The following is a 25,158-nucleotide window of genomic DNA, read 5'->3' on the forward strand; positions in this document are numbered from 1 at the left end:
GTCTGTTCCTAACTGGCCATTCCTGTGAATTGCTTGGGTACCCAGACAAGGAACAAAATCACAAATTTTTGTGTAAAGCTTCCTTACTGCTGAACATGACATTTAAATTACTTAGCAGCAATAATCTTTATCCGAGATTATATTCAAAGTAGGTAATTCTAAAGAAGTGAGACAGGCAAGTGTATATGGTAGTGATTGTTATTGCTGAAGTGCCTGTTTGCAACTATGCTATTTGTATCTGAATATCTGTCTATTTTACAGTGTTATTTCTTTACAATTGAATTTGGCCTTTGCAAGCAAGAAGGACAGCTGCGTGCTTATGGGGCAGGACTTCTGTCTTCTATTGGAGAATTAAAGGTATGTACCTTTAAAGCATAGTAAACTTTTAATCTTAGCAAAAATATAGTTGGATATAAATATATTGACTTTCAAATAACAGTTAAAGTTCTCAAGATAAAAAGCTTGTATTTAAAATACGGTATTGACCTAAAAGCTTTGTTTGCAATATCAGCTGGCACTTGAAGCATGAAATGGACTTGTAAGGCCCAAAGTACCAAAGCAACTATAAACTAAAAAACTGATTTCTGTTTGAATTTTCATTCCTTGTCAAAGGAGGCTCAAGGGTTCTAACAGGTAAGAGTGCTTTGGGCTCTAAAAGCTTTGTTTGGATGAGGAGCACATATTTTTAATACCCACAAAAAAGTGTTAGAAAACAGACATGATTCTGCTCTAAGTAACCCAGTGTACTTGAGTAGATTCATTATTGATATGAAAAGAACAACATTCATTAACGTCCTGATTCAATAGATTAATCATAATTAAAATTAAGGAATGCATATAAACTCACATTGAACTTGCCTGTGTGCCAATATATAGAGCCCTATCCTTTTAAGGGTGAAAGTGTTCAACTTTGCACGGTGTGAGTAGTTGAAGTGGATAATTTATTGCCTCTTTTAATGGCTAGAACAGGCAAAAGGTATTTTGTCACAGCTGTAGTATTTTGGGACATAATACACCCCTCTGTTAGCAAGAGGGAAGTGAAGGGTAAAGAGAGGGAGGAGTACTATCTTCAGAGACCCAAATGAACTCTTGGTGGCTTTGCTGGTAAACGTTTGGATTTAGAGAGCATATACGGAAGTTTGTTTTGTTGTTATTTGAGTTTAAACATCTTCCCACACTCCTGGGCTGGCTTTCAGTGAGCTACCTGGCAGTTTAATAGAAGTATCTCAGTCCCTTTTTGCTGTTTGTTTCACCACTAACTGTGAATACTTGTGGTGAAGATCATTAGTAAAACTGCTATACTTCCAGTAGTAAAAAACATTGAAGAAAATTGCCTTCTCCAGGGTTTTAATTTTGATTGTATTAGAGTTGCTCTCAGTTCTGTGCATACCTCAGTTGCAGAAGCATTCTGTATCTGTCTGGCAATATTTTATGCTCACAGTGCAAAGATGGCTGAATGAATAGAGATGAAGATATCTCTTGTTTTCCTTTGGTCCAGCAACATTCAGTGGTAAGCCCCAAACTCTGCAGGATTCTATAATGAATCCGGTCTTTTATTGAAACTAACAGTTAAGGTCGTTAGGTGATGGCCCTGAAAATAGTTACCACATAATTTACAAAATCTAAGGGCATAAAAAAGTGGAAATGAATAGTCAAGAACATAATAAATCTTCTACCATCAATGTCATAAACAAATGCATTATTCTTGTCAAGTCTGCATATTTGGTACCACACATTTTTCACCCCAGATCTGTGCTCTTGCTCAGCAGTAAAACTCCAAGTATAAACACAAAGAATAATCCTTTTGAAAAGCAGCACTAAAAGCTAAATAATCTGCACATTAATGACTATATTAATCTTCTACAGCATTATGGCAAGATATATATCATAATAATTTTGCCATAAGTCAATAATATTATATACTTTTCTATTGCATTACATGTATGTTTTGTAGATATGATGCCTGAAGGGACTACTAGATCATCTGATTTGATCTCTTGTGTATCATAAGATACTAAATTTCACCAGATCTTGCATATACTGAACTTAAGTTAGAAATTTCAGTTACTGAGAAACTAAGCACTTGTGTGCTGTGAGAACAGAACAGCACCATACCATAAGTAGACATAGTCTCCATGAAGGGACTGATAAGGTGAAAAATATTCAAAACATCTTTGGAAGTGTGCTCCAGAGTAGAAAAGAAGGTAAATGTTAAGGAAAAAATGCAAAAAATGACCAAGTTTTCTAATAAAATTACCATGGGAGAAGCCATTTCCAGACCACAATCCTGGCATGACCATGCTTCTTGTCAGCAAGATATTATCAGGGAGGTTCGTAGGAAGGAGAATGTCTGCGCACCCATGACTTTGGTGCACAGCCTTGCATCAAGCCATTGTCACTCTCTACGGCTTCTTGGGAAAGCCATCTCCCTCCTAGCATCCACTGGGTGGGCAAATTTCTTCCTTGACCTGAAGGAAGGTCATGCTAATGGACTGTTGTTGAGATCCTGATGGTAACTGAAATCCTTATTGATGGCAGCAATTGCTCGGAAAATCATGAGAACAATGCTGGCTATTTCAGTGGTGAGTGGGGATGAATAGGAGACTCAGATTGCAAGGCCATGACATGTTGCACCCAGGTGTGCAGCACTTGTACTTCTCATACGTGTCAGAGTGAAAACATCCTTTCAGAAATAACTCCTGCCATACTTTGCACAGAGATGGTTGTGGCCCATGGAAATTAAAATACTTATGTATCCCTGCCACTAGGAAGGCAGATCTTGAAATGTTAAGTTTTGCTACCTTCACTTTAGAGTCATAGAATAGTTTAGGTTGTAAAAGTTCTCTAAGATGGTCAAGTCCAATTGTTAACCCAGCACTGTTAAATATGCCATTAGGCCACGTCCTCAAGTGCCATATCCACACATAATTTAAATACCTCCGGGAGTGGCAACTTAACCACTTTCCTGGGCAGCCTACTCCAATGTTTGGCAACCATTTCAGTGAAGAATTTTTTCCTAATATCCAATCTAAACCTCCCCTGGTACAACTTGAAGCCAATTCCACTTCTCCTGTCACCTGTCTCTTGGGAGATGAGAGCAACTGCAACCTGGCTGCAATCTGCTTGTAGGTGACTGTAAAGAGTTAAAAGGTCTCCCCTGAGTTCCCTTTTCTCCAGGTTAAACAAACCCAGTTCCCTCAGCTGCTCCTCATTGTTGTGCGTGTGCATGTGTGACCCTTCCCCAGCTCCACTGCCCTCCTCTGGATACTCTTCAGAGCCTCAATATCTTTCTTTTAGTGAGAGGCCCAAAACTGGACAAGGACTTGAGGTATGGCCTCACCAGTGCTGAGGGACAGTCACTGTCCTGATCCTGCTGGCCACACTATTGCTGATACAGACCAGGATGCCATTGTCCTTCTTGGCCACTTGGGCACACTGCTGGCTCATGGTCAGCTGCTGTTGACCAGTCCCCTCAGGTCCTTTTCTGATGTGCCATCCTCCAGCCACTCTTCCCCTAGTCTGTAGTGCTGCTTGGGGTTGATGGCACCCAAGTGCCTGCCACTTGGCCTCGTTCAACCTCAGCTGGCCTCAGCCCACTGATCCGTCCTGTCCAGATCCCTCTGCAGAGCCTTCCTGTTCTCCATCAGAACAATGTTCCTGCCCAAATTGGTGTTCTCTGCAAATTTACTGAGGGTGCCCTTGAGACTGCACAGGCATTTTTTATTAATAAGCTTTTGTGAGTGAGAAGAAAAGCCTTTCTCCAGCTTCTGTCCCTATCAGCCCTCTTTTCAAAGCAGTGGAATGCACAGGAAATAAAATGGTGGCAAATTTTATGTATAATTTGTATAAATTTCTAGAAATGCATGAGTCTATTTGCAGGGTAAAAATGGCAAGCAATATTTGGGGTGTTTGGAAGAATGAATGGCTTTTTCAGTCATTCCTGTTTCTGTATTACACTGTTCCACAAATCTGGTCAACAGCTCTAGTAACAAATAACGGCAAAAGCTAGAGAAATGTGTGCATGAGCCTATCAATATAGGATTTCTTTGAAATCTTTTTCCCCACTCAGTATTTAGACCTAAATTTTCAGATAATTAAAAATGCATCTCCTTATGTACATGCTATGAAAGCATCAAGTGAAAAAAATTTAAAAGCACAACAAAATAAGGAGAAAGAAAAGATTATAAATGAAGCCTGGGGGCAATCGAATAATACAGTAAGTATTTATAAAGTGTTCTGCCTAATATACTCTGGTTAACTCTAGCTAACATTATTACACAGTATGTATTTGGGACTTAGAGATAAGGTGGAAATAATGTACATTTCATTTATTAAAACTGTTTCTAAAAGCAGTTCAAATGTCTTTGGACACTTTAATCCATTTAATCTGTATGATGCTCTCTTGAACTCTTTCATTAAGGAGTCTCCTATTAACTTCAGTTGGCTGTAGATCAAGTTATACATCCCTGTTGTATGCTTCTATATTGAACAGAGAGATAGACTTAAAATCTCTCTCTATAAATTTTTAATGTCAAACAGAGTATCCAATTGTATGATTTTGTTTTAATGATAATTTAAGAAGTGCCAGCATTAGACTTTATAACCAAAACGATTCACATGCAAATTTTCATTCTGTTTTCTGAAGAGGATGAAAAAAACAGCTCCTGGATCCCAGATGCTCATTTTAAGAAACTTTAAATAGAGAGATTTTCTTTATTTTTCTAGACAACATATAAAATTACGCTGTTGAACAAAACTTTCTGGTAATATCTGGACACTGTCAGATTCACAACTTAATGTGTAGATAAGCAGGAAAACATTTAAGAACAGGTTTTTCAACACTCTATGTACTCCCCCTGCGAAAACTAGGCAATAAAATCAGTACTGACACACACACAACTTCTCACCTGAGTTCTTGTTCTGCCCTCCTGTACTTCTCAGTGCAGTATTTATAACTCATCTCAGCTTTCCCCTTTGCTAGCTGAAGATTTTACTTTTTGGGTTTTGTTTCGCTTATTTTCTTTCTGAAAACTGAAAAGCTCTGAGTTGTATTATTGCAATCCATTTTTATACTCAAAGGAGGAATTACAAGACCAAGCTCTTTTTTCATGTGTCAGTGATAGTGGTCACTTAGGAAGTGATTCACAGTCGTGCAGTGTAAATGCCTGGTGCCATCTGACATGCACTAGTATTTCTGACCAGCTGCCACTGCAGAAATGTGTAAAAGTCTTCTTTAGATCCTGTGCTGTATCTTCCATTCTCTGTACTATGCATCAGACAGCTTAAGCCTTAGAGACCTGTGGTTAGGTACCTCAATCACTCCTTTTACCTTTCATCTGGCAGGAAGTAGAGACATTTCTTTATTATACTTATTTTCAGTACAAATGATTGTCTTAATTCTTAAGCAATCTGATACTGCTGCTTTTCCTGAGAATCAGTGATGATTCATATCGAAGTTTCACTCCAAATTCTTATTTCTTGAATTGAAGGCTCACTGATAGTTTTATTAGCATTACCAATGCAGTCGGTATGAATGGGCCATTAGAGACAGTTATCACACATCCACAAGATGGTGAGATGCCCTGTTTTACCAAAAGATATTTTTCCTATATTTTCATATATGAGTGTTAGCCCTAACATCTCATTGGAGGTGAATAAAATAGAGATTCCTCATGGAGAAATATGCATTGGGTACTTACTCATTTGAGTTCACTAAAGAACTGAATGTCCAACAAAACCAATTAATAAGTAATATTAAATATATTATTTACATGTATTTAAAAAAATAAAGGCCTGAAGCTGAAAGCTTTTGGACTCACCAGACCACTGTTTTTGGTTGAGATGATGTATTTCATGATGTTGAGAGTGCCAAGGACCAGCATTTTACAGTACTGTAAACTTTCTGATAAATGCTCTGGTCAGCGTTGAATCAGTGTCTTGATCATTCTAGTTCACTCTAGATAGTTTATGGTCTCTCTGAAGGTTTGTCTGTAGGCTCAGTTTCGTTGCTGATCTCTGGCATTGCTGGTGTCAGCGTATCAACTCAATAGCAGATGTTACAGATGCCAGGCTGTGGAATTTGAAAACACCACCCAGATTTGCAATGATGAAAACATTGCTTTGGTAGCCATGACAATTTCTACTTGATCTAAGAGCCAGAAGAACCTACACTGGAGGGGAGACAGGTACCTCAGGTGAGAATTCACTAGAATATACACCTTTTGTTTCCCAACTGCAATACTAAGAAAAACTGATCTGTTGTCATCTAATTTTGAAGGCATGCCTGAATACTTTACCCTTGGTTTGTAGGGTGCATGTGTGCTGCTGTCTTCATGTTCCACTCTCTGTAGAATTGCTTTGTGAATCAGCAGCTCTGTTCATGTGTAACTAAACTGGGATCCAGAAAGAACAAGTTATTTCATATGATAATCTGAGGAGAATAACTAGAAAGGCTTTCTCAGAGGACATCCCCTGTGACAGAGTCAGCCTTTCCTTCTCTTTAAACTCTCTCCTTTTATAAAATTAGGGCTCAGGGAATAGAGCAGTTGTTCATGATGTAGGAGCCACAGGCTGGATCCCTTCTCAACACTGATAACTTCAGTCTCAAGGATCAGGCCTGGCCCACCAAAGGCCATTAGTAAGTAGAGAAGTTAATAGCATCCGCCTTTCTGTTGAACCTTTCACAGTACAGGAAAGAATCCATGAGTCAGAAGTAGCCAGTTCCTACAAAATCATGGCCTGTATCATAATCTTGATTCCCTGCAAGGAATCAGCCTCACTCAGTATACTTAGAGTTTTGAAACTTGGTGCTTTAAACATTTGAGGTATCAAGTCTCACCTGGAAGTACAAAGACACCTTAAGAGCAGCTTTTTATCTATAGTTACCCTCACAGGGAATCTATTGTAATAAAGTGAAAAAAGGCAAATTCATTTTGATAGAAGGAGGTAAACGCCTTAATTTATAAGTATTCAAGCACACTGTGGTTCTGCAAAGAGAAAGTGACAACAGGGATATAGGCAGGGTGAGCCTGTTCCTGCAGTCCATTTAGAAGAGGGTGATGGTTGAAAGATCATTTTTTATATTTATTTTCAAACCTGTTTAACTGATAGCTGACTAGGAACAGGAAATCTTCTGAGAAGAAAAAGATACATGTACTAAAGAAAGTTGATTCCCTGACATTTTAAGACTCCATGCATTAATTTTTCATGTATTTATTTTTGGAGAGAGAGGAGGTGGGAGGAAGAGGCTCTTGCTCCAGTTTTCCATCCTACTATTTGGAGACTTCAGGTTGAGAGCCAGTATGATATTTTCAGAGCCTTTCACAGGGATTTAGGAATAAGCATAAGCAAGAGCAAGGATAAAAGTTGTGGTGAATACGTTAAGGCTAATACTTTACTGCACTATGAGGAATGTCCACGCATATAGAAAGTAAAGAAATCAGAGACACCTTCGGACCTCAGGGATCTGCTTCCTCCCAGTCATTTCTTTATGCTTTTCATTCACATCTTCACTCTATATAGGTATCAGGGGACTAAAGAAGGTTGAAATATGACCTAAATATGCTCTCCTTCCTTACCTTATACTTCTGTAATAGAGCACTGAGAATGAATATGTGTGCTCTAGAAGCTAAGGTGGATCCAAAAGCCAACACAAGTATTCAAGTTGAAAGGGGAGCTAGAAAACATTGTCCTGGAGAATGTCTCAGTACCTGATTTTCAGTTCTGAACCTCTCTTTTCTCGTGACTCGTGCAAATAATATAAAGAGAAAGGCTAATCAGAAATCTCTACTCTGCGTAGCAGCATTTGCCTTATCTGCCCAATATCTCGTCTGTACTTATCTATATCTGTTTAGTTATTTTTTCTTTGCTGTGCTATGTGAAGAATTATTGCTCAGGTTGTGTGGCAGAAGAGTAATGCATTTCATTGTCTTGCAATACATTGCCATTATTTAATGGGTTTTCAGATATGTAGTTTCACTTTAACTGTCATGAAAATAGTATATGATTTTGACCTGAAAATGTAAAGTACAGATTACATGAATGGTTTAGTCAGACCCAATTTACCCACAAAGACGAAGATGAATTCTGCTAGCTAAATGAGATTTTGGGGACCTACATATTTGTAATTGTATATATAATTTTTCAAGAATGGTTATTTGATGATTTTCTTTTTTCCATCTGAACCTTTAAATCTGCAGGTGTTCACGTCAGGTGCATTTCTAAAATCCTCTTATTATTTTTTTATTATGGGGAAAAAACATTTCCCAAAGTAAGAGCTTTTTAAATAACAAATTCTATTCACTGTTCTAACTGTAAAAACACTTTGTAAAACAAGATGGGCTACCAATTAGTGAGAAAAATGCAGGACAGTGATGTAAAAGCTGTATATATGATGTAGGTGCACAGCAATATCAAAATCCAGTTTAACAGATCATGTGGTGTATTTTGCAGCATGCTCTCTCTGATAAGGCCAATGTGAAAACATTTGATCCAAAGACAACCTGTTTGCAAGAATGCCTTATCACTACTTTCCAGGAAGTTTACTTTGTTTCAGAGAGTTTTGAAGAAGCCAAAGAAAAGATGAGGTAAATTATTTTCCCTGACTCAAAGATCTAATTTTCTCTTCTTTAATGGCTAGGAAAAAAATAAAAGGAAGTTAATTTTCTTTTTTTCCTTTCAGGGACTTTGCCAAATCAATCAATCGTCCCTTCTCTGTGTATTTCAATCCATACACACAAAGCATTGAGATTCTGAAGGATACCAGGAGTATAGAAAATGTTGTCCAGGACCTCCGCAGCGACCTAAACACTGTATGTGATGCTTTAAGTAAAATGAACAGATATTTAGGGATTTGATATGTTTGGCTCTGTGATTTTCTGTCAGTTGCTTTTTCTGTAGCCAGTTATATCACACGAGATGGCTAATTTATCAGAGCCATCACTTTCCCCTTTACAGCTTGGCCTGTGGCTTGCATCATTGTGTAGCTCTGTCTAACTGTAATGTGCAGACAAACCAAGGCAATGTTAATTTGTAAATGAAACATGGAATGTGGCAGAATATAACCATCAATTCTTCAGCACAATGTCATGTACAAGTATGCCATTAAAAACTTTGCTGTCAACAGTTTGGTTTCCATAAAATGATTCACTTCAATGTTTAAGAAATTATGTTGCTGATTTCATTAGGTCTGAGTTTATTTCTTCATTATCCCTTCCCTTCCACTAGAATACAGAAAAAAAAATGTTTGCAACACTAGCATTTTCTTTCTAAGAAAACATTTCTTTCTCTAGTGGTAACGACAGTTTTTGTCCATGTATTTGTTTCAGAACTTAGTGTCTCTTGTGACTGAACAATACAATTTATATATCAGTAGGTATCAGAGGTCAGGAAGGATATGTATTGGTACTAAAAGGTCTGTGAAGATTATGTATTATGAGAACCCACAGCTGACAAATGTCCAGTGTAGCTGAGCAATTGCGATGCAGTAAAAAAAAGAAACCTCTGACAGTTCATGTAGAAAGGTATGTGGAAACTGTCACATGTGTTACCTGCGACAGTTCTGAGAGTGCTTCCTCTGAGAGTGCTATCCAGAAATAAGAGAGGAAGCACTTGTTTTAATTTCATTGTTGCATGTCAATCCAAAGTCTTTCAACATCCTTTTATGTCTTCTGCATTCCCCTGTGTCTCGAACTTACTCCTCTTGCGTTTCAGGCATAGTTTGCCTTTCCTTATTATTCCACATTCAACCTTGACTTGGCCATGCTTGACTGGGTCTACACTGTGCCAGTATAAGAACATGTAAAAGCATGAATATGGAAGTTGTTACTTAATTATAGCTGAGATGATTTTCAGTTGCTAGAATATTTGTGGAGTGATTAAATCATAGAAACACCCAATCTGCCTTGCTTGTATCAGATGAATGCAGGTAATACCTGACTTAAACTCTAAGATGGCAAGCTCTGACAGAAGTAGAAGCTCTGTCTGGGGAGCACACTGCAGAAATATTTGAGCTGGCTCTTATCTGGAAGTAATAATTATGCATGTCTTTGCTTTATCTGGCTTATTCTATTCTCCTATTAACCAAGATAATGGAGAGTTGACTATATTGTGCAGACCCTTCTTAATGGAAACCACATGGCTTATGCAGATCATGTCAATAGGGTGAAAGTGTCACAGCTTGTCTACATATATGGAAAATAGGTATCTATTGAAGCTGTTCTCCCAGCTGAGAGAGTCGTGCAGAGACTCTTAATTATTGCTGGCAATTTCAGCATAAAAAAGGCACCACTTGATAGTACCAGCGTATCCTTAAATAAGAGGCAGTCTATAAGGATAATTTTCACAGGGATATCTGCCACCTCTTCAGAGATAACTGTGAGATAACAGAAAAGGCTTCTTTTCTGTAGATAATCCCTGCTGCATTTTAATGCTGCTGTTAATAAGGTGTGCAAAAATCTTGTTTTAGATTTAACTGTGACTGCCATTGGTACAAATGAAGAGCTCTTGAGTTATCCCATGGGGATCAGCATGCCAGAGGAATTTTTAACCTCCCAACTTTAATGCTGACTGTTAGCTAGCACTTACCACAGAGGAATCACTGGCAACCTTAGCAGGAAAGTTTCTCCCTCTTTCTTTCCATGGAATCTGATGAACCCCTTGTTGCCCTTTCTGGAGAAAATGGACTGTACTGAGATTTTCTTTAACCAGTCTGAAAAAATCATTGTGCAAGAAATAGTAGATATTACTTGGTTCAAGAATTGGCAAGGCATTGTTGCTTGCTTAATAAAGCCACAATAAGCAACAAAGAATCAAAGCTTACTAAGTTACCAAGGCTTTCCCTTGAATCAGGATTATGCAGGAAGACTTTAAATAATTATAACATCTGGATTTATGCTTGACTTTTCTTAGTAACTTAAAATAAGAATTCCATAGCAGTAAAACAATAGAAGCATATCTTTGTTTTGTTTGTACTTGTTTAGCAAGTAAATCTCATTATGGATTAGGGAGAAACCCTTGAAATCCAATATTCATTCTAGGACTAATGATGGCAAGGAAACTGTCTACAGTGGAGATATAATGTCAATGACACAGAACATTGTCAAAGGATAATGGGCTCCTGCTGCTAGATATATGCTTAATCCAATGATTTGATTTCTATTATACAACATGATTAAAAATAAATTAACTGTAATGGGCTAAGGAATAATAGTGATTTAGAGAGACAATCACTCAATGTTCTTACATAGCAAAACTGCTGTCTTACAGGACACAGTGCAAACTGGTTTTGGGCTTCAGCCAGTCAGGAGCCAGGACTGGGAAGGAATGCTTTAAAAAGTGCACTGTTACACTTTTATGAATCACATAGTTTCATCTTAGCTTAAATTTTTCTCTGTGGTTTTTACTAGCAAATTAAGATCAGCCATTCAGCAATCTCCTTGGATGACAAGCTCATTTAGGCATAATGAGGGAATTATTGACAGTTATCAAATTACACTAACATTTTATTTGGAATAGGCCATATTTATATATGGTACTTGTTTAGCTTTGGTGAGCTGGACTCTGGAAATTGGACTTCTGGCCTAGTCTCATTTATTTCCTGTGTAATTCTGAACTGATGCTTTATGGGTCTGTGATATATGCACTTGCTTTGCCTGCACAGAGTAAATGGGCCCGAGCTTAATGAATGTAAAGCATTGCAGTGTTTACTACCATGCAAAGCCTAAAATGAAAAACAACACTCTGAGACATGGCAGCAAATACAAATACCAAGTTTCATTTGCAAACCAAGATATGGTTCATGCATTTCATTTAATTTGCTTGGTAGAGGGGGTGGAATGAGGAAAGTGTAAACATAATATATTGCATTTTCCCTCTCCACACTTCAAGACCTGTTGGGAATCCTGTTTTAAGTTTGGTCTTAAAATGCACTTTCATGAATTAAGGTGTCTTTTGCTTTCCTCTTGTGAGGCTATCCTAATGTGATGAAGAAAATTCTAGAAATGTACTGTACTGTAATATGTATTTACTGATGTGCTGTAATGGATTAAGGAAAAAAGTTTCATGTCCTTGAAAGGACAGCCTGGCTCAGAGAGCTAACATGCTGAAGGCTTTCACCTACAGGCTGCTGGTACAAATCCAGTCCAGTCAGCAGTTACTGAAAGCTATCACCAGTCAGCAGCAGCTTGGCTTCTGTGTGATGAACTGGGAGGCTGTGATTGCATGGTTTGGAGTAAAGGAGACTGAGGGGAGACGTGATAACCTTTTTCAAACACACAGAAATAGCTGGAAAATGGAAGGGACAAGCTGTTCTCCAGCTTCAAGAACTAATGGACTTAAATTGCAGGAGAGGAGGAGCATTAAGTTATGTAACAGTGATACGTGGGGGACAGATTGCCTGGGGAGACTGCAGACTCCATAATTTTTCAAGAGAAGAGTTTAGGTTGCTGTCTCTCAGGAGAGAGACTGGCACAGTCAGTCCCATCTTGAGACCAGAGGAGAGACCATACAACATCTTGAAGTCCCAGCCTACAAAAGGCTTCAGACAGCTCGTAAGAGCAGTAATGGTCAACAGCCACCATTGTGGAGCACTTACATGTCACCCACACTTCTGCCTCCTCCTTCAGCCTTTGACCAACCCTAAAGAGTGGTTCTTCATCTCTCTGTCTTTCTTTAGGGAATGAATAGGATCCATGGTAAGAGTGTAGCCCTATGTGCTGACTGTGGTGCTCTATTTCAACTTCATCAGCTGTTTGGGAGAGCTCTGTGTGTGACCTGATAGTTACAGGTGACCAGAGGCAGAAAACCAAGAGTGAGCAGCCAGCATGTGTAGTTTTTACAAACAAGGTTTAAAGCTGCTCAACTTCATAAGCAAAATAGAAATTTATATTTTATTCTGTTTGTGCCTGCATTTTAGTTGTCAGGAAGACTTGTTCCCCTGAACACTCTAGAGTACTTGGAACTCTTCCAAGCTGCTGAATTTGAGTGCTACAGCCAGACACCCGCTTTGTGTCTTGGTGAAATCTGAGCGAGAGCATCCTGTTCTCCCTGGAAATGCCCTGATTTCCAAGGGAAAGAAACAAACTAGTGTAGTACAGAAGGGAACTTTGGTTTAGGCCCCTGCTGTAGCTTCCCAGGGAACTTGGGGACTGCACTTGTTGTCCAGCCTAGTGTCACATCAAGAGCTAGGTAAGGATCAGTGCATTGTTGTTCTACTCAGGAAATCAACTTTCCCAATGTGAAATCTTTTCTTCTTGTTTTATTGGAACAGTCTTTCTAGAAATACAACAGCTTCCCTTTTATCTCAGTAGGACCAATGATCATATTACTAAATAATTTGTGAAGGGAATAATTCTGCTATATTTATGTAATGGCTATGATCTAGCCATAGATGTGGTATCTACGTATGGATATCTATGGATACTAGTGGTATCAGTTGCTATAGCTCTGGAGGTGTTTCACAGACAAATTCTTGCTTTCTCAGTGAAGAGTTGGACAACAATGACAGGTCCTCTTATGAGCTGCAAAGTGTATTTGAGACAGGACTCTAAGAGAAAAGTTCTGGTTGTACTAGAAATTATTAGCTATTAAAAATGTATGTCTCAGGAAGTAAGTTATTGGGAATGAGTACCTCCAGTTGTCATACCAAAGGCTGTAGAGATTGGCACTCTTATTAGTAATTTCCTGTCATTTAAATTATCTTGAAGCTAAACAATGTTCTCCTCAGTTGAAATGCTCTTTGAAACCTTTGGTGTTATATTTTGTATGTGGTCCTTGAGAAAAGGTAACTAGACACAAAATAATCAGCATTTAGTAATGTCTATTCAAAACAACTATATTTAGTTTAAAAAGGCCCTCCAAGACCTTAGAGTAAGAATTCATACTTCTTTGCCAACAGCTGAGATGTTAAGGTAAGACTGAAAATAAGTGCTGGCATCTACTTGGAATTTGGCCCAGAGGGGAATATTCAGGTGAAATATGTGTGAAATGGGTTATACAGTCCCATACTTTAACATACAAGTGGGTGACGGATATTCTGGTGGACATTTTTTTTAATGTAGTCAGAAATATCAAATGTCCAGAACAAATAATGGAGAAGAAGCTGCTGTTGCCCTACTCCATTTTTGGAGGTAAAGAGTTGAGTTTGTTAAGGAGGTAGATTTCAGTCCATGTTAAACTGGCATATGACCTGAAACACAATCCAAATATGCCCACATCACTGGCTTCTGTGTGAGCTCTTGTGTGAATACAGTCCTGATAACAGAGCAGCAATAAAGCACTCTAGAGCCAAACAGCCCTGTTTTCCCACAGGAGAAAATGTGGGTGATTTGAGACCAGCATACACAAATAAAATCACTTTTATTTCCTATAAAACCTTTAATAATATGGCAATATTTTATTTTTGATAAGAATTATAAAGAGATATGTTAATTATGCAATGGTTGATGCTCTTAGTATTTTCTGCCTTGAGCTTTTCTAGTTGTCACCAAACTCCCTACCCAGTCAGTCCCTAGCTACTATACATTAGAGTAATGCTAAAGATGTGATGCTGCAATTTACCAGGGCTTTACAATTGATGGATTCGTCTAGTGCTACCCTCCCTCACCCACCCTCCTTGCAGTGAATTGCAAACCTCAGAGATGTGAATAAGGTCAGTTAATGGTAAATTAATTTAAAGTTATGTTATGCACAGTGGATTTGCTACTCTAGCAGAATTTCTCAGGAAGATCTATTTGGTTGAGTTCCCTTTTAATGATTACTCCTGCTAGATCACTTGAAGGTGGAGTTAAGAAAAAGCAAGGGTCTCTCATCAGATGGGAACCAGGGAGCCAAAATCTCAACTGCTGCAAAGCCAGTGCATGTTCCAAAAGATGTTTTAGTGCCAGTGCCAGTCAGTTCAATTGGAATTAGCTCAAAATAGATTTTGTAGTTGCTGGACTGAAGGGCTCCATTTTACCTGCAGGTCTCAATCCAGCCACTATTTTCAGAGACAGATTCATGTCTGCTGGAGCAGGAGCTAGAGTAGTTAGACAAGCATTCAAAGCCTGTTCCTTACTTCATTTGCAGATGTTTTAAAAAAGAACATGTCATCTCCAGAATAAAAATGCAGTATGCAGAAGGTGACGAAGCAGCATGGTCTGCTGTTTTCTGAGATCTCGTTCACTGCTCCTTTGCAGTGCTGGTCAGCACAGTTCATGCATCCAGGGGGAGACTTGGCCTGTGATAATTGAGAGGGGCAGAAGTTGTGAAGCTGTCTGAATCGTATAGAAGAGTTCCTGCTCCGAGCTGCTTCTGAGGCCTCAGAAGGCCACTGTTTGTCTCCTGTGACTTGTCTATACAGAGTAATTCCGCAGGCTTTGTCTGTGGGTGTTTCTGTAGCAGAATCACTTAACACATGCTGTCATATGTACAGGGAAGGTAGTAGAGAGACGTTGGGAAGTGCCAAGAATTTTATTCCATAGCTCTCATTTTCAAATCATCTCATACCTGTCTGGTGCTTAAAGAAAAAAAAAAAAAAAGCAAAATAGAGGCCCATCAGCACCATCCATCCATGCCTCCCTCCCACTGCAGTCCTCTGGCAGGTGTTATGCAGGGCATCATCCTCTCCTCTCCTCTCCTCTCCTCTCCTCTCCTCTCCTCTCCTCTCCTCTCCTCTCCTCTCCTCTCCTCTCCTCTCCTCTCCTCTCCTCTCCTCTCCTCTCCTCTCCTCTCCTCTCCTCTCCTCTCCTCTCCTCTCCTCTCCTCTCCTCTCCTCTCCTCTCCTCTCCTCTCCTCTCCTCTCCTCTCCTCTCCTCTCCTCTCCTCTCCTCTCCTCTCCTCTCCTCTCCATGCCAGTAGTAGCTCACAGTGGATCTGTCCCTGCTGTGCCACCTGGGATGGTGGCATATTGCTGTACAGAGGTGGGCAGCCTCGTGCAGCTCTTCAGGTGAGTGCAGTGTGGAAGTGCACAGGTCTGAGATGGTAAGCCCAGGTCCACCACGGGAGTGAAGCCCTCCAGGACTTTCAGGGTGGTCAGTGGTGCCATTACAATCTTCTTTGCCCCATTTCAGAGGCAGAATTGCTTTAAATAAGGAATTGCTTAGGAAGCCTAACACTTGGGTCTGTTAAAAAGTCAGTGGTGCCCACAGACTTATAAGGAAAGGCCATAGGCAACTGTGTGGCACCTATAGGCAATATTGATTTTCTCATAACAATGGCAGCACAAAATCTGGCATGGAGATGATGTAGGGTTCATGTGGGTTCAGTTTTGCTGCACCACCTCTCAAGAAGTTCAGGAGAAACAAAAGATGGTCTGTTTGCAGCCGGACAGACATAGGGGTCTCTATTTAATTTTCTCTTTTCTTGCCATTACCTTATTTCCAGTGGGGGGGGGGGGGGGGGGGGAGGGTGTGGTGAGGGGGTGGGAAGAGCACTGTACTCATGAGTGCTATGTAAAAGCTGGTGCATTTTCACTGAGCGATAGCTTGGTCTGTCAAAGTCAGGAATGAAAACATGGTTAGAGGCAGTGAATTAAACCTCAAATGTAATGCCTCTGATTTGCAGAAGGGAAAGAGGAAGTGCTAAGTGAATATAGGAAATTGCAGCATTATGCGTTGTGAGAGCAATTCTTTCCATCCTTGCAGCTAATGGACTGAACAGAAAGTGAACAATTTATTTCATACAATGATTCACCAACACTTTGACAGGGCTTCCAATTCTGAGCTCAGTTTCATGTTCAGTTCCCTGTGTTTACTAGTGAAATAGTACAATTATCTGTCTACCTCTTATATTTTATAAGCAGGCAAGGCTGCAGGATCTGAAAAGAATAAAAATAACTGTATAAATCCTGAATGTTTAAGGCTGGAGGGAAGGGAAATGAAGCAAATGTTATCTTTCCTGCGGTCTATTGGAACATTCCTCTAAAAATAAAGTTAAATTCCCAGAGAAAATAGGTCCAAAAAGAAAAATGCCAATGGAACTTGGTTTTCAATTTATATTTAATGTTTCCCCCATCTAAGTTTGTGAAAGGAAATCACAAAACATTTCTCGTTTGAGTCCAATTGTCAAATTGTTGATAGTAAAGTAGCCAGAACTGTTACAGCTGAATTGGTCACATAAAACTCTGGTGAAAAAGGGATGCTTCTCCCAGAGGCATTTGGTAAATGTGCTAAGCTGCTTTACAAGACAGGATGACATTTTTCTGCCTTTAACCCCAGTTTTATTGAGAATAGAAATCACTTGGACTGTGAGGAGTTTCAGTTTTCAATCTCAAAATGTTTGTGAACCAGCCCTGATTGCACACATCTCTTGCTTATGGGATCAATGTGTTTGAATGGAACAGCCTCCCAGAAGAGCATAATTAGTTACTTGTTAAGTTTGATTATTTCTGATATATCAGTGTTTATTAAGGCCCTTGGGAAGGAATTTATGGAGAAATATATTTTAGAAGTCCCAAAGTACAAATTCAGTAGAGCTTTTAAAATCCAGTGAGTGTCAATGGGTTGGTGAAAAAAGATAATGGCTATTAAAATGGATATGAAAGCTATTAATATGGATTACAAGATGAACATTTGTGGATTTAGGAGTCTTATTTCAAATCGCATAGGTAAAATAGAAAAAAATCAGAAGTCAGTAGCAGCAACTAGCTGTTGCATCTCCTTCTGCCTGATGATGATGAGATGGTCACTTCACGGAAGAACCTGAGTCTGTGGCTTTTGCTTAGCATAAAATATGAGCCACAAGTTGTTGGTAAAAATGCTGCTAGTCTGCGAACCCCTTAAATTGATGACAGCAGCAGCAGTCAACGTGGGTGCTGAAGTCTGGGATCTGGCTGAGGAGGCAGGGTGGGTAGCAATGGGCAGCTGCCTTTGTTGGGAATGGCTTCCACCAGTGGCTTCAGAGGCCCTAAAGAGCAGGAATGTCATACCTGGAGACTCAGGAGGGAACTCTGCATAGCAGGGAGAAAATATCTGCTTTTTGGGTACAACAGAAAAGGGACAGACAGTCCTGTATTACTTTGGTGGGGGAGAGGAATTTAAGATTATGGATAACAAAAGGGTTCCCTAACCCTAGCCTATTTAAGGAAAAAGAAATCCCTATTTAAAAATTACTTATAAATCCTTAAAAATTCCTTGCAAGTCCTAAGCTGTTGGTGCCAGCATCTATGCACAAGACCAGTATCCTCTGTTCCAGGGCTCCCTCAGTGACCCTGGGGGAGAGGGGAGAGAGGTGACGGGTTAAATGTCTACTGAGTCTCAGTGTGAGTTCTCTGCTACTCTTTCTGGAAGCACTGTTCTGGACTTGGGTTTGCTGGGCAAGCCAGCAGTGCTGGCTTCATGGATGAGATTTGCAATGGTACAATTAATCTGCTCCCTGTAAAACAAAGAAATGCAGCACTCTCCTTGAATTATAGGAGTGAATATGGGGCAACAGGGACAAATTTAATTTAGGCGTTTACTACAGGGTGAAAAGGAATGTAACCTGTGAGTGCTTTTCTCTGTAAAGTTAGTCCTGTTCCTGCAAATTTGAAATTATTTTGTGCCTCCATTCAGCTAGTTGGCTCTCACTTTGTATCTTTCCGACTTTATCAAGTTCCAAGCAAACCTTGGCAGTTGTCTGAATTTAAGTGAAATCCGCTGTTTTGTTAGCTCTGAAATAAATCACGTATCTGGAGGAGCAGGAGAAATCTGCCCGAAGAAATCTGTGGTAGTTCTTGGCAGTAACTCTTTGAGCTAAGAAGCATATATTATGGTGGCTCTGAAGCTGTCTGGGCAGAATTTGTACAAAACCATTCCCCTGACTTAAGAGCTACAGCAGATTTCTGATTCCCTTAATTCCTGAGTTTTGGCTTTCTACTGGGCCTGGTATGAAGGACAGAAATCACAAAACTGGGAAAAAGATGTTTCCCCTCTCTTGGTAAGCAACTGGTGCAAACAGAAAACTTCCCTTTTCAGCATCAGCAAGTTCAAGAGAGTGACTGCTCCACTTCCAGCCTCCCTGGCACTCTCACCTCAGAAGCTGGTGTAGACAGCACTTGTTTCCTGTGATTGCCTGTAGCAACCTTATTTTCAGCTGCCTGGAGCATGGTGCAAGGTGACTTCTGCTTCCTTTTCAAAAGATGGCTTCATCTCTGGTACTGCAGAAAGGGCTGTTCCTTCTTACAGATTTGTGAAAATGTTGTTTGGTAAGATATCAATACATCTACTTTCACACATTTGGCTAAGTGCTTCATTGTTGGACATTTTACAGTTCTGGGACATGCAAAACCCTAAACAAAAACTAATCTATTTTGGTCTTTTTTAGAAGATCAAAGCAAACAAGCAAGCTGATATTTCACTGTCCTCTTTCCCTTCAGTGTTTAGATTGCCATTTGCCCTAATTAATCTTAGCTAGGCAATATATTTTTTCAGTATATGTATGTATGTATGTATGTATGTATGTATGTATGTGTAAAATAAAAAGAAGCCAGATTATTTTCTGTGAAGATTTTTCTGGTCTATGTCTGAATTGCTGTGCAGGGTTCTAAGAAGTTGCACGTGTGGTTCTCATGCAGAAAACAGAGCAAACATAATGTAACTAACCCATATTGACTACCAGATGCCTCAAAGTGTTCAGGACTTGTAGTAAACGACTGTTTTCTTTGGTCTGTCTCCACTCTGCCTTCTGATGCTTTTCCCTTTGATGCCCTGTGACCTCACTGCAAATGCAATGCCTTCTGTTCAGTGCTTTTGGACAGATGGACGGTGGTGCCAACAAGGAATCTCAAAAGCCAGCCCACTAGACTCTCACTTGTCATTCCTCAGAAGGATGGTAACTGATCAGCTAAAGATAATACTTTCTGACAAGTGGTTAACTAGACTTAAAGAAGTACTGTCTCTGTGAAACCAGTCTTCAGACTGATACTGAAAACGACACTTCTCTGTCAGATGCAAGTGTTGGTAATACCCATACTTTGCCAGCTGATCACGTCATAATTACAATTGCTATCCTAGGCCAGAGAAAAGGCTCAGTTCATTGGTCCAAATATTGATTAACTGTGCAGTCAAGATTACTTTACTTCACAGAGGAGTGATAACCATTAATAGTGTTACAATTACAGCCCAGAAAGTAGGACTCATCTTGGTGATGACAGGCTAGGTCTACTTGAGTAGATAAAGAGAGAGGCATTGTTTATATAATCCTGAAAATCTTAGAGCTGCTATGTTAAAGGAGGTAATTAACCTGAGGGAACCACTGATGAAAGGGAGTGGTTCCTGTCCTTGGGTTGTGTGCAGGGAGCTCTCCCCATGGGAATCTTCAGAAGAAAATATTTGACTGAACAGGGCTGATGCATGTGTGGAGGTGTGAGGAGGCTGTATTTTGTTACTGTGAAACCATCAAATACAGCCATACCTGCACAAAGGGTGGGTGGCCTTTTACTTCCTGCTCCCTGTCTTGTCGGCTCGGGCAGGAGTCGGGAGGAGAGGCCATAGCTCAAGGTGGCACCAGGACATCACTCTTCTCTCCTCCTTCTCAGGAGGATGCAGGAAAACGTACATTTTTTTTTTTGAAACAAAGTTTTGTGTGGAGCAATAAAATTTTTCAGAAGAAAATAGCAAGTTACAGCTCATTAAGTTTATAGGGCTGATGCTGGTTTATTCCCGAGAGTGAGCTGCAGCTTTGAGTTAAGTGTCTAACAGCCCCTTCAGCTCAGCAAGGAAATCCTGTGAAGATTCTCCCACTGTGGAAAAAGTTCAGAAGAATTTTCTTAGTGCTTTGTGTGTCAAAGCCCTAAGTCCAAAGGCCAGGTCACTTTGTCCTGCTCTGAGACTGTTCAAATCTCTTGGATTAGCAGAACTTCCAGAAAGCCACAGATGGAACCTATTCTACTGAACTTCTGGAGGTGGTGAAGCAGGACATAGAGCAAGATATGGCTTTATTGATGAAAAAAATATTATTTGAAGTCAGTAAATCCATATCTTCAATCTCTTTGACCCCGTTATCTAGACTTCAGCTGATTTCAAAAGTCTGTTCCAAAGTCAGTCTGTTCCAAAACACAGCCAGTTCCTCTGCTGTTCATGGATCACACGGCAGGAATGTGACTGTTCCTACTGAATAGCAATTGCCCGTGGGCAGTGAGTGTGTGTGCTCATATTCCCTCATACAGCCCACGCTTCCACACAGGGCCATACTGCTTTATGTAAATTCATGCTAATCTCAATCTCTATACATGTGGGCATATTTCACCCATCTGATAAGGATCAAGGGACACACCCCTTGCTATATACTTTATATTCAAACAACCTGGGGTTAATTTGATGCCAGGAGAACAGCTTTTAATTCCCTTTCTCAAGGTATTAAACTGCCAACATTAACTTTCTGTGCTCAGCTCTTGGGATCTACAAGGAAATGGTGTGAGCAAATTTGATAGCAGGTATATTGGCATGTGAATATAAATTAGGTAGAGGGCTGTAGGCAAAATGAATATCAGGCTAAGATGTGCGGTGATTTACAAAGGAAAAAATTGAAACAAATTAAGCTCAAGATAATTTTTTTTTTCATTGTGTTGATAGTTTGAGTGTTTGATCTGTATGCTGTGGGCAGATTGTTTGGAAATAGTAGGTGATGAGTCCTTTTGTTAATGAAAATGTGGAGGGCTCTCGTGTCTCACTCTTAAATGTAAAATCTCTTTGCCAGAGCAAGTCTTATCATTAATTAGATTTATTTCTGTCAATGCACTGTTTTTCCTTCCTTACCTATTCCCCTTCAAACTCTACAGAAAGATTCAGTGTGGGTGCATAATTTGGTGGGATACTTTATATTTACAGACTAGGTATTGACTAGAGAAATGTAGATAAACAATAATCTGCCCAATTTACAGATACTCTTTGCATGCCTCCTCTTTACCGCTTTGTAAGATTTTATGGGATATTTGTGAAAGTCAAGAGATTCCAGAGAATTTTACCTTTCTGTTCAAGCTAAGGTAAAATATATCAAAGCTTGCAGCCCCTTTCAGGAAAATCATTGCAGGCAGGTCCTGCCCTTTCTTAAATTGGTAAGGCAACATCTTGAGCTCGTCCTCTGAGTGCCACTGTGACAGTCTGATCACCTGGGGAGGGTAGTGTCTTACAGACAGGCAGATCCCAAGCCATTTTAGTAATTATAGGTGAAAACTAACAGCTTGCCAGTGCAGATTCTTGAGTGCCCAAGGCATGTTCTTACAGTAGCAGCCTTCCCAGTACAACTGCTGCATTCAGTGGTTCTGCAGCAGCTTGTCCAGGAGGCCCCTGGAGAGAGCATCTTGTAAATATAATAATCAGGAGATAATAAGTGCAATGGACAGTAGTTTTGCAAGCTCCTGACCAGCTGGATGCCATGCTAGCTAATGCAGCTACATGATTGTCAGGTGCAGACTGAGCAGCTAACCAGGCCTTTCAGTTGCAAACCAAAATAATGTTCCTTCTACTCAAAGATTGTGAATAATGTTTCCTGAATGCTTCTACTAATAAATTTTCATCTTCCACCAGCCTAATCTTACCTGCTCATTGCTTTCATGAGGCAGTGAAGTTCAAATCTCATTATGGAACAGAGAAGCACATACTGTCAACCTTGATATCAACAGCATTGACATCAGGCTGTCAGTTCTCTGTTCATGTAGGATTTAAAGTGGCAGCCCATTGGTAGGAGAACAGCTGTTTCTTCAACAGGACTTTTCCTGAATTTAGGTATCAATGTCAAAACAGGGTGTAAAAATGTAGTTTAGGTAGACACCTTAGTCAAAATGCATGGAAAATGCCACCTCCTTTCCTATTTACAACAACTTGATTGGAACCAGGAGTACTAATTACACAAAATTAGGAATGTGTGAGCCTTCCTTTTTAAAACTCAGGCATGAAAAATCTCCCTCCTTCTCCCAAATACAGTAGAAGTCTGGAAGTAGAAATAACAAGAACTAGCAATAATAAGAGGTTCTCTGCCTAAAGGAAGAGAACCTAGCTCTGCATATCTGAGCTGGAGATCCCAGTCATCAATACATAGTCCATCTCTGCCTGGAACCTGGGCTCTGTGGATTCAGAACTGGAAGGAGCAAGGTGGAGTCTGTTGTTAGGAGACAGTTACTCGAATTTCACTTCTCCTTTACTTTAACTATCACTGTTTAGAGTGAATATTCCTCCCAGAGGTACAGTGGGAATATGAATTAGCATGGACACTATCTTCCCCTGATTAAAAAAAAAGAGAAAATAACTTCTAGATGTTCTGACTGCAATGTGTCCATCAGCCATTTGATGCATTAACAAGACTGACATGACTACGTCACAGAGCACCAAACCTAGGCTTCTGTTAAAACAAGTGAATTTATAACCATTTCGTTTGCCAAGATAATCTTCCCACACTCTAACTAACATAATGTCTGTTTGAGTCAGCAGACAGCCTTATCAGAAAAGGGTGAACCTTTCCTGACCACCCATCTCAGTGAAGTACCAACCTTTCACTCAACTGGTTTCACTCAATGTCAGTGCCACTTGTATTGCTGGGTGTTTTATCTGAAGGTCTGAAGGGGCATGCAGGGTAGGAAAGCACAGGAAAGAAGAGCAATGCCTCGGAAAGGAAGAAGGCCACCCATGCAGCCATCCTCTGCATGTGATTGATGGATTAAGCCCCTCTGGTGACAGCAGAACAAACAGGGGCTGGAGCTCTGACCAGCTCATCCATCACAACCTCCCCTGGAAGCAGTCCCTTCACATATTCAACTTCTGTTAAAGGTTGAAATCTTTCCCCAGCACCAGCTGAGACTGTCCTTCCTGCAGTCTGGGCTGGTTGCCTCTTTCTTTCTGCCTAGTTCCACTCTTTCTGCTGCTGTAATTCAAATCATTATGGAGACCTGTGTGGGTGAATATTGTGAATACCCTGAGTGCTGCTCACCAGAGTTGTTGGTGTTGGTAGCTCCCAGAGGGTCAAATCTTCTGTTTTCCCTGTATCTAAAGAGCACTTAATGTTTGCCCATGTCTCCACTGCAGTGGCTCCTTCCCTGCCCAGGTTCTTCTACAGAAAACCTCCACTTTCCCACTCCTCTCTGGGTTTTCCTTCACCTATTTCCTGAGGGTTTTCAATGCAGTCAGACAGTCTTCTCTATGTCACTTGAATGGGACTCTTTGCTTTTCATTTCTACTTTTTTTCTAAGCTGTTCACTTGGTCTATACTCAGAATTATAAAAGTCGCCACTTATAGGCGCTAGGACTCCTTCAACATCACTTCTCTAATGTTTCAGGTGTGAATATTGTAACTTTGTGTGCTCCAGCTTTGGTACCTTTGTTCTGGATGCATGACAGAGAAACACTCAAGGCTATGCTGCAAAATGCTTGTCTTTCTTCTTTTAAGGCTAACAACCAAACCTCATGATTTTTTCCTCCTCTCTGTCTGTGTGCTGTAGCTCTTTCACACCTCTCCACTGAAGAACTCCTTCAGAGGCGCTAAAAGCAGTCCCTACTTTGGATAAGAGGTGGTTAAAAAGGCACAGGACTATGAGGAGGAGACAGGGCTATGGAGCTGAGCAAGGCTGAGTCAAGGCAGAGGAAAAGGCAGCACCAGCTGAAGTCAAGGAGAGGTAAGGGCCTGGAAGAATAGGGGAGGGAGGGCTGTCAGAGCCTGTCCTTCATTGGTTCAATAAATAACCCACATGGCAATAACAATAAATAATTTTATGAGGAGCTAGATAAGCTTTTAAGGGAAAAAATGGTAGGGGGTGTAACTGCAAATTGAGGAGGAAAGCAGATGAGATAGGTTTCCCTGTTGCCGTCTGTCCTCTATTTGGCAGCAGCTCATTTGTGAAAAAAAGCAGCCAAGAGTAGTTTATGATGCTAAGACATTTCAGTGACTTACACTCAGTGAAAATCCTTGATGTTTCTCCTTTAGCTAGGTTTTGCTGTTCAGAGTTGAAAGCATTTCCCTGTCTTAAATCCTGTTTTGTTAAACCTGGCAATGAGTAAAATCACAAGTTCTTTAAGAAAATCCTCTGGGTTTGAAAAGGGGTCTGTGTTCATTACCCTTATAATTAGCAAGAAAACTTTATCTTGACAGGGCACTCAGTCCCCTCTAGTTGCCCTCCTCACAGCTCCTTAATCACTAGGTGCCATGCAGATTGTAGATTGCCACTATGTAATACGTGTTGTAGAAAACTCTGATTATATTTCACTGTGAAATGCC

At 40.1% G+C, this 25,158-nt stretch overlaps 1 protein-coding gene across 1 annotated transcript in view; it reads left to right on the plus strand.

Moving 5' to 3' along the window:
* TPH2 (tryptophan hydroxylase 2) overlaps positions 1-8,855 on the plus strand; it is a 50,051-nt gene extending 41,196 nt beyond the window's left edge. The window contains exons 9-11 of the mRNA XM_062491201.1: positions 262-357; positions 8,452-8,585; positions 8,681-8,855. Of these exons, the coding sequence (XP_062347185.1) occupies positions 262-357; positions 8,452-8,585; positions 8,681-8,855 (405 nt within the window). The remainder of the gene's footprint in view (positions 1-261; positions 358-8,451; positions 8,586-8,680) is intronic.
* The last annotated feature ends 16,303 nt before the right edge of the window (positions 8,856-25,158 follow it).

Source organism: Cinclus cinclus, chromosome 4 (assembly GCF_963662255.1).
Source record: "Cinclus cinclus chromosome 4, bCinCin1.1, whole genome shotgun sequence".
Taxonomy (NCBI): Eukaryota; Metazoa; Chordata; class Aves; order Passeriformes; family Cinclidae; genus Cinclus; species Cinclus cinclus.